General features: G+C 36.6%; 1 protein-coding gene across 1 annotated transcript; it reads left to right on the plus strand.

The window, feature by feature from the left end:
* The first annotated feature begins 3,794 nt into the window (after positions 1-3,794).
* LOC138224454 (uncharacterized) lies at positions 3,795-12,354 on the plus strand. Its single transcript, XM_069181799.1, has 13 exons — positions 3,795-3,954; positions 4,384-4,580; positions 4,707-4,844; positions 5,086-5,224; positions 6,095-6,359; positions 7,445-7,586; positions 7,836-7,994; positions 9,279-9,337; positions 9,667-9,842; positions 9,988-10,388; positions 11,051-11,147; positions 11,422-11,611; positions 11,933-12,354. Exons 1-13 carry the CDS (start codon positions 3,835-3,837, stop codon positions 12,073-12,075), a joined length of 2,226 nt encoding a protein of 741 aa, XP_069037900.1. The 5' UTR covers positions 3,795-3,834; the 3' UTR covers positions 12,076-12,354.
* The last annotated feature ends 2,394 nt before the right edge of the window (positions 12,355-14,748 follow it).

Consider the following 14,748-nt stretch of genomic DNA (forward strand, 5'->3'; position numbering starts at 1 on the left):
GACTTATTCCTATTGGCATTTATCAAGGGGTGTGGTCTTCTGGTAAGTAAGGTGTGCTTACACAAAGGAATGTATGTAAAGAATAAATACAAAGTCAATTGTCGTATGGGATTACTTGCACATTATAAAATGTGATAAAATAATACATCATTGGACTTCAATGTTCCTAAAAGAGTAAACATTGTTATCCTTCAAAAGGAGCATCATAAGTAAAACTCTAACATTTTATACCTTTATCTCGCAGGATGCATTTATTTAGACCTCTGGTCTTGATCATTTATGTTATCAAATAGCTTAGCTTTCAATGAGCAAGACTTGAGACATAATGTATCCTTCACAGACCTAGAACTATACCCTGAAAGACATTCCCCTGTGAGTTTACTTACCATACCATCATAGTATGAAACATCATTAATAGTAATTGTATTATTGTTTGATTTACCTGCTTGTTCAGAATTACTAACGTGAATTCATCAGTGATATTTTAAAGAGACTCTTGGAGAAAATGTGTACTATGCAAATAGGAAAATAGATGGCATTCTAGGGCTTTTAACTGTTGCAATCTATAAACCTTTACCTTTAAGGTGAATTTCATTTTAAATTCTGACCATATTTTACATGTGAAATTGTGCAATAAATTTAAAAAAGGTTCATGGCAATTCGCCTTTGTTCTATTTGTCAATGTTTAACTTTAATTCCATGATTTGTCAACATTTCTGCATCTTCTCTACTGGTATAGATAGTGGTATCTATTCGAATTTTGAATTAGGTTTTTATTGATGTGTAATGGATTTTTATGTCAGTCAGCATGGAGATTTTTGCCAGTGTTCATGAGGGTTTCATTTGGGTCCTCTGGTTTCCTCCCATATTCCAAAGACATACTGTACTGGTAGGTTAATGGGCTACTTGGAAAATTGGCCCTGATGTGAGTGTGTGTGATTGTGTCTGTGTGTACCCTGTGATGAACTGTCGTTTTGTTTTAACACATGAAAGTCATATTGAAACTGAAATGAGCATCAGTATGTAGAATGACTGGTAAAACAAACACAGGCACATGAATGTACAGTATGCAATGTATAAGTAATAGGTTTATTCCATGCTGAAAAGAGAAGAAAGAAAAGGCAACATTTTGGCTATGGAGCCTTCTTCGGGTGTAAGAAAGATAGGGCAGTCGGCAACGATAATATAGTTTGGGAGAACAAAAGCCAAGAGAGAGGAGGAGGCGGGAGCAGGGTAAAGGCAATCAAGTGGTGCGAGGTCGAGAGAGGTGAGGAGAGGTGCGAAATGAAACCAACAAATGAATAGAGAGACTTGGAAGAAAACAGGTTTGTCGTTTAGAGAAGGGGAAGGTGTGAACCAAGTTTCGGGATCATTTTAGTTTCAGATGTCTTTTTGCTATAGGAGTTAAGAAACCCAACTTTGAGAATGCAGATGGAGAGATCAGTGTGATCATGCCTGTTAGTGGTGAAATGAGAAACTATGGGCTTGGAGAAATCTTTAATCTTCACAGCCCTAACATGTTCTCTGAAGCGCTTTCCGAGCCTCCTTGCTGTTTCCCCAATGTAGATGGCTGGGCATTTACTGCAAGAGATACAGTAAATAAGGTTCCTGGAGGTACAAGATGTCATCTGGGTGATCCAGAATTGTCCTGAGGGGCTTTGAATGACTGTGGTGTTAGATATGTACTTGCAGGTGATGAATCGAGCTCTGTTGCAGGGGAAAGTGCCTGGTGTGGATGATTTCTGAGGGCAGTCAAGGGAGCTGTGAGCAAGAAGGTTACGCAGATTAGGTGGTCGGCGAAATGAGGTGATGGGGCGGTCAGGAAAGGGCCCCAATGAAGGGATCATCCTGTGAGATAGGAAAGTTGTCGTTAATGGTTCTTGGTAGAGAGTGTGTTAGGGTGGTAGGGAAGCACCAAAGGAATGTGGTTGTTAGGCTGGGAGTTCCTGATCGAATTGATGGTCCGAGGGCTGTTATTGGGTCGGGTGAGGGCCCTATCAATAACACGGGTGGGGTATCCTCTGTTGATGAAAAAAGTGTGCATTTTGAGTGTTTGGTTCTGGAAATCGATGTAATCACTGCAGAGTCGTCGTCGCCGGAGACCGTAGCTGTCGCTGCCATAGCCGTATGTAATGTATGTCAGTGTTCAACCATATTTAAATTAATGCTATTACCGATATTTTGCCTATGCATGGAATAAACCTTTACTTGTTCTCTTGCAGCCTTTGCATGCTGACGCAACCACCTACTTGAACTACTTATAGACATTTCATGTCATCCAGGGCAGTTTTGGGGAACCCTTGAAAAGATGAAACCATACTTATAGCTACAAACTAAAATTGATATAAAACCTGCAGTTTGTAATATTGCAGTTGTCTAATTGCAGTTATCTAATATTGATTTGCAACAAAGCAGTAGAATTATAGAGAGTGGAAAATGGGATAAATCTGTAAGGAACATAGCACTGTAGATCAAAATCTTATCAAAATAATATTCAGTAACCCCCTTGTGGATGGAATTGAGACCATTTCAGATACCAATATCTAGATGACAGTTGCAGAGAAGAAACATAAAAAAAGTGTGATCAATCAAATCATTTTACTAGCACCTTAGAAGAATAAGTGAATGGAAATCACCTAGGAATTTTAAAAAGCTGGATCCATAATTGATGGTTTCACATTAACATACCTGTCAACAACAATTCTGTTTCCTCAAAGAATTATAAAAAGCTTACTATCATGTTTCTGTTGTTTGTGATGTTATTGGACACCAGTATTATGTCCACATATGTACTGGCCATGTGATTTTAGTAACTAAGCAGAGCTGGGCCTGTGGTGTATGAGATATTGTCCTCCCAGGGAGATTCAATTTAAATTTAAATTAGTTTAGGAGTACTTGCACGTTTACAAATTTATACAGCCCATCAAAAGTGTAGTGATTTTAACCCAGGTGATAGTGACATTGGGCCAATTTCAGAAACATTTCTTAAGCTTAAGCAATAATAGCATATTCCTTATGCATGGCAATATACAATACATATACCATATTTACAATAAATAAATCACACGAACAAGATTATTACAATGAAAAATATGGCATAAGACATTTTTGAAAAGAAGACGAAAAAGAAAAGTAATGAGACAAAACATTCATGCCACGTTGTTGCTTTTTATGAGATGGTCATACCTGTTTTCTATCCATGCATTACAGTTTACATGTTTCTTATGATTAAGAAGCTTTTGTGAATACATCATTTCTTGGTATCACTACTGTAGATCACTATTTAGCCAATGCAAGGTGACCCTTTTCAGGAAGACCGCCTGAGCATGCATTACCTTTTCTTAGTAAAAATAACTTATATATATCCTACACATTCCAGAAAGAAAGCATGAAGAGTAATTTCACTTGCTGTGCTCCAATAAGACAGCTGTAATGCATGGCTCATCTTAAAGTCACACCTGAAGGTCCCTGCCTTAGTGGTCTCTCTCTATGTCATTTGTTTATTTAGGACATGACATTATCTTAGCTTTAAGACTAACTTTAATGTCTTGCCACTCATGCTTAAAAGTTAGATGGGTTAAAGTGGTCTTTGTAAGCAGTGTTACATACTGTAGCATGTATTTAAACTTGGGCTAAGATGGTCCTTATCGGAAAGGAACTATTTGTGAATAAATCCTATGGATTAATTTCCTCATTCCAAAGGGTGGCACTTATTATTTTTCCTTTCTTTTGTGTTCATTCAAAGATGGCTTCACTGGTGTGTGTTTCTGTGTCTATATGAGGCAACTCTCCCCTTGTCCTTGCATTTCTGTGCACCAGTGATATTCAGAAACCATGTCTCTGATTGCACTGGTGGTCTGCCTGAGCCTGGGCTCCGGTGCCTTTGCCTCCCATTTGCAAGGTGGGATCATGACCTTCAGTCCCAAAGGAAGAAACCCAGACGGGACTTTCAGGGTAAGAGTTGTGTTTTCAATATCACACTCTATGCATGCAGTAGAATAGCTTTTTATAAGGATCATGGGTGATTTTTATTAATATTCCATCTTTACTCAATACTCTTGCAAACAGAATGCCAGTCAGACAGCAATTATGGTTTGTATAAGAACACCATTTTATCATATTTTAATTGTATTATTACTAGCAGAGTATAGCATAATACTGTACTTCATTCAAAAGTGGGAAGGAAAAGAAAATCCACATCTTGGAAGCCTACATTCCAGTTAGACATGGGTTGTTATTACCCAACCTGTTTTTCTTTTGTATTGCATAAAACAATATGAATATTATAATGTAACAATTGTTGATCACATTTACTTAACACATTAAACAGAAAACATATTTAAATGAAGGGGTGAATGATACTCACTGAACACTGCATTGCAGGTAGATTTTCGGTACAAAGAATCATTTAGAAATGGCTGCCATCAGGAATTTTACTGGCCATGCCGGAGTGGGAACTGTGGACAAAACACCTATTTTCAATATGGGAAAATAGATGACGACCCATTAGGAGGTGGCTGGTGTCAGGCAGAGGGAGTCATGACCAGAAGCATTGCCAGCGACAAACCTTTTGAATTGAGGTAAGGAAGTTTTCTCAATTTTAAAAATGACAGAGCAGTATGATGCTATATAATAGGCTGAACTATCACATTTTTCAGTTTCACTGACATAATTCTTTTATGCATTTGTTTGTATCAATATTACAGTGAGTCAAGCTGTTGCTGGAGCTCTGATTCATACAGTCCTCTCTCTTGGCAACTTTTGACATATGTCGATCTAGGAACAAGATCGGATACCAGACAACCAAACAGGTCTCCTGTAACTACCCTTCCACCAATAATCCGGTATGGCAATATAGATTTTTAAATAATGTGTTTAAATATTGCACTTCACAGAAAAAACTATATAATGTGCATATCTTGATTTAGAGACAAACATTCCTATACTAGGCATAATTAGCTTTCAGCCAAATCAATCTTCAAATGAGATTACAGATTATAAATGGCATGCACTAGTGCATCTACTTCTGGAAATGCTGCTTAATATTTTTTTAAAACACCTGCAATCTTATTTTGTGTTTTCAAGAGTACCCCAAAACTGTCCAATAACATACAGATTACTGGCACATGACCCAGATGGAGATCGTGTCAGATGCAGATATGGATTTAAGCAAAACTTTGAATGCTATAACTGCAGCCAACATGTAGATTTCCACTTTGATGAGGTAAGTGTCATGGAGAAAAATGATAAATAATGTCTAGTATTTGTATTTGCTAGCCTCACGCAGTTGTGAGCTGCTTAGTATGTGAACATTTATTTTCGTTTTCTGTCTTAAAATAATTGAATATTCTTTCATTTATTTCCTTTCTTCAGCACATGGTTTCATTAGCATACAGTATACTGTATAGAGTGCAGTGTAGCTTTGTGTTCCTAATTAAAGGTAAAACAGGTTTATTCTTTAACAGTACCATAGTGCTGAAAAGTAATACTGTATATCCTCCAGTTACAAACTATAATATCAAAGATTGTTTAAAGAACATTCCAAGGATATTTGGGGAATCTAACAAAAGATACAATTACTGTATTCTTCATTTACAAATATATAATTACATATGATATAAAGTATGAAGGGTAAAATGTGATAAATTAGTAGGGTCAATAAGAACAATTGAATGGAGTCATGCACACTGACAAAATATCCTAAAAAGTGCATAAAATGAATCTGATGGGTAAGTCGGTAAGTTTTTTTTAATTATTTCTTTTGTTCTAATTTTATGAACAGCAGCATGCAGGTAGAATCAGTGGCAACCGAAGATTATTGGAATTTTGTTTGTAACCTCTGTATGAATTCGTTTCCATTTAGCATTTATCAATTCTGAATTTATAGAAACATGCATATTAATGTTTTTTTGTTTTTGTTGCGGACAAGACGATCTGTCTTACTTTCCCCATGTTGTAAAGTTAATTCTGAAATGCTGTACAATGGATACTTGTTATGTTATTTTGCTGCCCTGTCAATGTTTTGGGGGCTATTCTTGTGATTCTTTGGAAACTGTACATTTATAAGTAAGCACGCATTTTTTCTCCCTTCCAGAATACGTGTGCCATTACATATGTTCGCTCATTGACGAGGGTTCATATCTTTGAGATTGTTATGGAAGATTTTCCAAGACAGTACATCAGTGTTACCTACAGGGATAACACATCATCAGTCCGATCCCCGTTGCCACTGTCTCGGCGCCGCCGCGCTATCGCAACACCTTCACTTACGGATTACCAAACCATTTCCACTACTAAGTACCCACCTACCAGTTCTACGTCTCCCTTGAGCAAAATTCCTTTGCAATTTATTATTCAAGGTAGGAATTTAAAATATGTGTATTCTCGCTAACCCCTTCCTATACAAATAAGTGAAAGATATATAGTGGAATCATGCTGTTGTACTCTTTGTTTCTTAAGGATTTGACAGGCCTTTATGATCAGCCGATCAAATACTTTACTTAATTATAAAAACGATGTACAGTAATGCCTCTCTTATAATTGTGACGTACCAGAGAACAGAAACGGGCAATTCAGGCAATTCTCAGTCAAATGAAAGCCATTTTAGTATTTGTTACCACACTGTACCTTGCATTTTATCTTCTGATCTTTGATTAATTGCTATGTGGGGTCCTGTTTGCAAAGTAGTGCATTAAAGATCTTGTTAATTGATACACTCATTGATGGCTTTATAATTTATTTTTCAAAATAAGTTGTACTTCCTCAAGAAACAGTGACCAAGGAAAAGAGCTTTAAATTTGAAGCACAACAATCAGGTGTCCGTACACTTCAAAACCTCAGCATGTTTGAACTCCTTAATCAACAAGTACACATTCAACATCGCTAGCCTTTGGGTTCCTGTAGATGCAGGAAGACTCCCCAAACCTGGACTTGCACTTTTGAGCTTGAACATCCATATAAGTTAAGGGTGCTAGTGCTCTAAATATTGTCTCATTCCATGTTTGGTCTTTGGGATGTAAACATCTACTGAAATCGTTGGCAGGGAGAACATTAGGACATAATTTTGCTGCTGAGTCAATTCATTGACTCAAAAATGGTAATTTGTGGTATTTGTACATTTTATCTGAGCAATCTGAAATGCTTGCACATTTCAGTTTTGAACAATACCATGACAATCACCTGACTTAATTTAATCTCTTATGCTGTCATGACAAAAATAATGCAAATACATACCTTGTGTGAAATGCATAAAAGCAGTTTTTCTTCTGGTTGTACTGCATATATTGGCAACAATTCAACCACAAATGTAAGTTGTGTGTTTTTCACATGAATGTGTTTTTTAAGTCTAGGCACAGAGCAAACATTTTTTGTTTTTTTTTCAGTTTTCAAAATACTGAAATTAAACTCAATGTAACTATCTTGCTTTCCCATTGCTGTGTTTCAGTTGATAACGATGTGCCTTCCTGCACATTTGGAGATTACAGACCCAAGCTCCTGCCTCCCACCCCAGCCCACGGTGCCTTTCTGAATGCTACAGTGGATCATGTATTTGAAATCAGCGTTAGAGCACAAGCATTCTACTCCGTGTAAGGCATTAAATCACATTTTTCAGAAAACAGTAGAAAAAAAAACATTTCAAATGAAAAAAAACAACATAAAAACACAATCAGCTCATAATCTGATCTAACAGGAACTTTAATAAATGTTCTTTACCACATTTATTGACATAATATTGGTTGCCCTACTACTCTAAATTAAATAAAATACCACCAAAACTAAATGCATTGCATACTTTTACTATGTATTTAAGATCTTTGCAATTTTCTCCTATAAAGGATTTATGACATCAAGATCAGTGGACCTCTGAATATCACAAAGTCATTCCAATATGATGACATCAACAAAACTGGACAAGCGTTCATACAATGGACACCAAATGTGAATGACTTAGATGAGCATGTTCCTATTTGTTTTATAGCAGAGACCAGAGATGGGTGAGTATGAAATTACCAGTTTAATCTTACAGGGGAAACCTTTCAGGATATTGCTAAGAGCATGCTGTCACTATATGCTGTCATTTGCCTTATCACTGTGCTGGGAGGGAGGACCACCTAAGCAGACTTCTAATTTCTGTTTTTGCACATATAAATTCAAAATCAGCAAATAAGTAGTTAAGCAACCCAAGACATGTCATATGTATTACTATCTGAGCCACAGATCCCTGCATTTGACATTCTGTTAAATTTAGCTGCTTATCTCAATCAACAAACTTCTATTGGAACAGCAACTGTCACTATCCTTCCTCCTTTTTACATACTTTACTATACTGCCACTTCATTGCAGGAAACATATTTGGGATAGTTTTGTTTATATAGGGAAAAATACATCAGTTACAAACAAGAGCTCCCACATTGAATTGGGACAACAGTGCCCCTCTATCGAAGTCTTCAGTTAAAAATGAAATATACTTCTTTGTGACAGACGTAAGCACCTATTTAGTGAACCATAACGACTCTAAATAGTGTCTTTTTGGCAAAATCCAAAGAAGACAAGTTTGAGATTCATTACTACTGATTTGTTATTAGTTTATATATTGGCTGATTATAACTGCTTGGACTGTCATGGGTAAATATCAACCTGGTCCAGACGCTGAATACTGGGAGCCAGTTTAAGGGCTTATGTCTTTCCTCCAATAAATATCCTGTAGATATTAGATATTTAAAGTTAATCACATTAAAGTTTAAAAATGTGAATTAAAATTAATACTGTGTATCCCTGCTTATTCAAACTCGTTAGCATATGAACTTTCCCTTAAATACTTTGTTATTCTCCAGTAACAGGAATTCTTTGCAAAAAGTGGTGAAGCAGGTGGAAGCACAACACAGCAATCACTTATCTGTTGTATCTTATCAGACTTTGTATGTTAAAATTAAATGTGCCTGGCAAGCTGTTAGTTGTAATGTGCCAAGATGTTAGGATTAGCAACACAAATGTATGCTGTTTACTACAGTATATTCTTATTTCTCATACATGTCATTAACCACTATTACACAGGTATTTGTACAGTAGAATAAATTTTTTACAAAAAGAGCGATTTTCTGTTGTATACAGGTCTGTGTTCCCTAGTAGCCATTACAGTGTCCAAGGTAACAGATGTATAATATAAGACATATAACACCAGACAGGATGTATAAGACAGTTTGGGATCTCTAATTTATGAGAGGTCTGATGTCACATGCATGGACTTCTGTTGATTTTTTCTGAATTACTCTTTTCAGGTATCAGTCAGAAGTGAGATGTGTTGTGGTAATTGTTGGAAGAAATTATATTCGCAGTGGTAAATATACAACTTAAAATTATAATTATTATTACATAAGGACTTTAACACCGAACATTACCTCCAACACTCCACAGAACATTTTTATTACAACATTTTGTTTATGCTCTTTTCTATCTTAATGTATGATCATTTTGATTTAAAACAATTTGATTTAGGAAATGTAAAACAATGTTAAATAACTGTGAGTAACAGCTGTGTAAAATTTAAAATATCATAAATGGCAGCATGCTTGACTATAGCAAGTTCATCTCTAATTTTAAAAATAAAAATTTCAGCACATATATAAATATTTTAAAATTATTTTCTTTCCAATTTAAATCAAACAGGTGAAGCTGAAATTGAATGCACTGAGAACACCATGAGAATTGCTGTGCTCAAGTCTTCAGTCAGAGGAATTCATGAAAGCCATCTGCGTCTCAATGACCCCTCATGTACGCTGACATCCAACGGCACTCATGTAGTTGCAATAATGTCACTTCACTCCTGTGGAACACAGCTTGAGGTGATGAGTGTTTCTGATTCTTTTTCCACATTGTCTTTAAGTTGAACTGAGAAGTTGAGATTTAAATATTTTCTTTTAGTTAGCTATGGACATGTGACCAGGGGAATTTTGAACTGAATTATTTTCTTTTTTATGACTCTTGCAGGAAGATCACAAATTTCTTATTTTCAAAAATGAGATTACATCATTTGATAACCTAAATGACATCATAACCAGGAAGCATCTGGTAGAGATTGGATTCTCTTGCTCCTACCCCAAGACGGGTAACGTGTCTTTCGAGTTCAAAGCACGCAGGATTCCCTACGTGTTCACGGAGTCTGGCTTCGGCAGGTTCACCTATCAGTTTGAGTTCTTCAGCTCCAATCTGTACAACAGAATGATCGACTCCAGGTCTTACCCAGTGACAGCGGAGCTGCGGGACATGCTTTATATGGACATTGTGGCGACATCATCTCTTCCCAACACCCAGCTGTTTGTGGAGTCTTGCAGAGCAACTCCTCATGACGACCCCAATGACCCCGTATTCTACGACATCATCAGAAATGGGTAAGTAAAATAAAATTGGAGGATGAGAGGAACTGTGAGGAAAGACATCTGCCATCTTTCTTGTGTGAAACATTGCAGAAGTGTAGGGGAGAGGGTCTCAGTCTCAATGACATCATCAGGACCGGGTAACAAAAGAGATTGTCAGAAATCACTGTCACTGTCTTGGTGTATGGTGTAATATAAAGTACCTTTACCTTTGTTCTTATTCAGAAAGAAACCTTTGTGGGTTGGTGATTTAAAACAAAACAAAACACATTACAGCAGATACTCAAAACCTTCCAGAAAAGAGAAGGAGGGCTAATCAGTCAAACTGTGGAGCAAGAAAAAGCACACTGCCGCTAGTTTCCCACTAGCAAAATGTCACCCAGTTGATTTCTTTCCAAAAGATGAATTTCTGCTAACAAACACAACCAAGTGCGAATTCATGGAGTCCCAAAATCCACCTAACCTAATCCACCTGGTTGGTTCTCATATAGTACATTTCTACTATACTTTTTATAATTGTTACTTTGTGTAATTTGGAAGCATTCGTAGCACCCATCATATAATACACAAGGATTTTATAAACATAGTAGCCTCAAATGAAAACACTTTTATGCTCTAAAAATGGTTGAATGTGACCTCCCTACAATTTTGAAAGTAATAGTAGCTTTGTTTTCTAGATGTCTTCTGGATAATACACTTCAGGTCTTTCCAAGCAACAGGACAGAGTACAGGTTTGGAATGGAAGCTTTTGCCTTCATCGGCCAGTATGAAGAGGTCAGAAAGACTCATGAAGATCTCATGAACTTTGTTTTTATAATACCACTATCATAAGTTCTCGTCTAAAGTCAGAATTTTAAGATGAAGTTAATCTTCTATTAGTCTATATTCTATCCTTTCTTTAATCCAAAAGATAGGATTTAAAAGTACATTATTCAGTTTACAGCAATATATTTTTGTCTTTATGTTTAAAATGTGTTTTCAATAATGTTTAAAAGTTAAGTAATTTTCACTGTTGTTCAGTGCTGTCTGTGCCCTTGTGTGATTTAAGGTTTACATCAGCTGCATGGTCATCTTGTGCCAGGCTGGCAACCCCTACACCAGGTGTGCCCAGGGATGTACCAATGGGACTTCCATCTATGATGGGCATCACCTTCAAAAAAGAGATTTGGTTTCACAGACTGCAAGACACTACATTTCCCAGGGACCTGTTCGTCTAGCCAGGAGCTCAGGAAGTGCAGGTAAATTTGTATAAAGACTTTAAGAGCTTCGGTTATAATTGAGTAGTGTTAAGAGTGAGTCGATCTTGTCTTTTTGATGCATAATGCATAATCAAAGATCGAGATATACTAGGAGAATTCACAGTATACCTGTGAAATATACCACAGTGGAAAAGCAAAATATCCGGTGTAAAATATAATGAGTGCAAATATGTGAAAGATCTATCAGAGAGTCCCAACTGTTGTAACAATGAAAATATTTCCTTTTGAGATGTAGTTTTGAAAATGTAGCTTTGATAAATAATTAATTTCATCAAACCAATTCTTACCCGTTTTTTTCAGTATCCCAAGTGAATCTGAGCCCCAACATAGTTTTTGTTGCTGGGACTCTCCTGGCTGCCATTGGCCTTCTGTGTGGAGTGGTCATCTATAAAGCCAAGATCTCAAAGGTCCAATACAAAGCTCTTCCGACTGCAGACCTCTGACCTGCTAATCCGCAAAGTGACACTGCTAAATGTGGTGGAAAGTGTTGAACAAATTATTCAAGTGAAATCCTGTGAAACAATTATAATATACAGTACTTCAGTAAAATCATAGAATAACAGGTAAAAGGGAATTAACTGTCAAGCTTAACCAAGTAGATGTCTAAATCATGACAAAGCTATAATTATAAGAAAAGCAATTCTTTTCCTCAGAGCTTTGTAAAACTCGTGTACATCTTTTATTCTTTTTAACGTGATTGAACTTGTGATTGGACAAAAATGAAAATAAAATGATAACACTATATGTAACATGTTAATAAAAACTTGAGCATAAAAGTGTGTTCTGACTTGTTATACCACTTCTCACACGAAAGAAAGAATGCAATGGTGAACTGTGTCAAGTTAGCCCTCGAGGCTACATGTTGATTTTTCCAAGACTTGCATTAGTTGGAGCTAAAACTACAGTATGTGTACTCAAGGGTGATTTAAAAGGTGTTGTTGAATAACTTCCCAAAGGCAACAGAAATATGTTTTTGCAGTTAATTGCAATCCATTACAGGATACAGTATATCAGTCCTGTCTCCGAAGGCTCACATATTTACTGTTTTTTTTTGTTCCAGCTTTGTTCTCAGTTGCATTAACCCAGATAACAAGTTGACTAGAATATTTTTCCCTATTAGAAAATAGTATATTGTAACTGTGCAACAGTTAAAAGACAATCTCTAACATGCTTAAGAGGTGAATTCAAATGAATCATATTAGTGTGAATAAAGGTTCAGTTTCACAACTGAGAACTCAGTAAGAAAATAATTCAGGTGGGTAGCTGGATCAGTATGCGTAGTCTGCAAAGGAACAAGTAATAGGTTTATTCCATGCTGAAAATTGAAGAGAGAAAACACAATTTTTTGTCTGTGGAGCCTTCTTCGGGTGTCAGCCTAAAGGTCCCACACCTGAAAAAGGCTTCACAGCCAAAGCGTTGTGTTTTCTCTCTTCTCTTTTCAGCATGGAATAAACCTGTTACTTGTTCCTTTGTAACAAAATAAGTTAGTTACCATAGAAAGTCAAGGCTCTTAAGGAAAATTATCCAGTGAGGCAATACAAGAAAAGCTACTAAAGTCCATGTTTTAACATTATAAATAGTTGGTACAATATAAAAAAAAGACATGTAACAAGTGAAATTGAAGACATGCTGTTCTTTTTTTTTGCTACTCAGTATGTTTCCTGTCTCAGTCTTACCTAATTTAAGGAAATGCTAAACAGGTGCATTAGAAGAATACAATGAGGAAATCAGTTAGAAGAATAATCAAGGTACAGTATGTTATGGACAGACAAAACACAAACCACAAAATAAAAGTACAGACCTCACCTGACAAGTGTAAGCACATGTGTTTTCATTTTTTTGTTTTTCAACATTAAATTTAATTTCAATTTACATTACAATTATGTAGTACCTTTTATTTGGTATTGCAGAAATAGTCCTCGCATTATAGAAATTTGTCTTCTTTACTTTCTTTCACTGCAGGTCTTGGAGGTCTTGGAAGCACTCCCTCTCATATTTCTTGAAAGGCAGTGGAGTCACAGCTTGGAAGTCTTGCTTGAAACCTGGAATCACTTCCACTGCTTGTTAGGATGACTCAGTGTTCTGCAATGTCTGGAAAAATATAAATGATTAAAAGAAACTAAAAAATATAATGGCCACTTCCCAATTCTATCAGCGCAATGGCTCCCAAAAAGAAAGTTTTGAAAGGTGGCATCTGTTCCTCCGTATTGAAATCAAATATTATAGCAACACCTGCCTTTGCCATTCTGAACCTGGTGTGAGTTTTTCTCATATTTGTCATTTTTTGAATCAGTTGGTTTACTGCCTCTGGGAAAGAAGACCTTAAAAGCTTTTTTATAACACTTGATTCAAGCCACTGTCTTGGCAGACTCAGCAATAATGTTATAATATTAATTTGCAAGTGCCAGGCATGATACCTGCCAGTTTTGATGTGGATTCACTACAGAGTGTTCAACTGAGATCAGTTTAGATGTTTATGATTCAATAACATAAAAGAGTAATGGTGATCAGAACACCATTTTGATTCACACAGTAATATAATTTTATAATGTTGGGACAGCTTTTTCTCTAGGACAATACCTGTCATATTTGGACTTAACATGCTAAATACCTAAACCCTTGTTTAACAATGTACAGCATTTTGAAAACAGAATGCTGGTCAGAAAGCTGCTTTGGTCTGCACAGATGCAGCATTCAGCGTGTATTTTATTTGTATAAGATTGACAGCAGCTAGAAACATAATAATAATTGCTTACACTCAAAGCGCTTTACAGGTAATGGGGACTCCCCTCCACCACCACCAATATGCAGCATCCACCTAGAATTTCCCATTGAGGGAGGAGAGCAGAGAGTAATGAAGCCAATTCATAGATGGGGATTATTAGGAGGCCATGATTGGTTAGGGCCAATGGGAAATTTGGCCAGGACACTGGGGTTTAAACCCCTACTCTTTTCAAGAGATTTTTAATGACCACAGAGAGTCACGACCTCAGTTTTACATCTCATCCGAAGGACAGCACCTGTTTACAGTATAGTGTCCCCATCACTATACTGGGGCATTAGGACCCAGATGGACCACAGGGTGAGCGCCCCCTGCTGGCCCCACTAACACCTCT

The sequence above is a fragment of the Lepisosteus oculatus genome, chromosome 21, assembly GCF_040954835.1.
Source record: "Lepisosteus oculatus isolate fLepOcu1 chromosome 21, fLepOcu1.hap2, whole genome shotgun sequence".
NCBI lineage: Eukaryota > Metazoa > Chordata > Actinopteri > Semionotiformes > Lepisosteidae > Lepisosteus > Lepisosteus oculatus.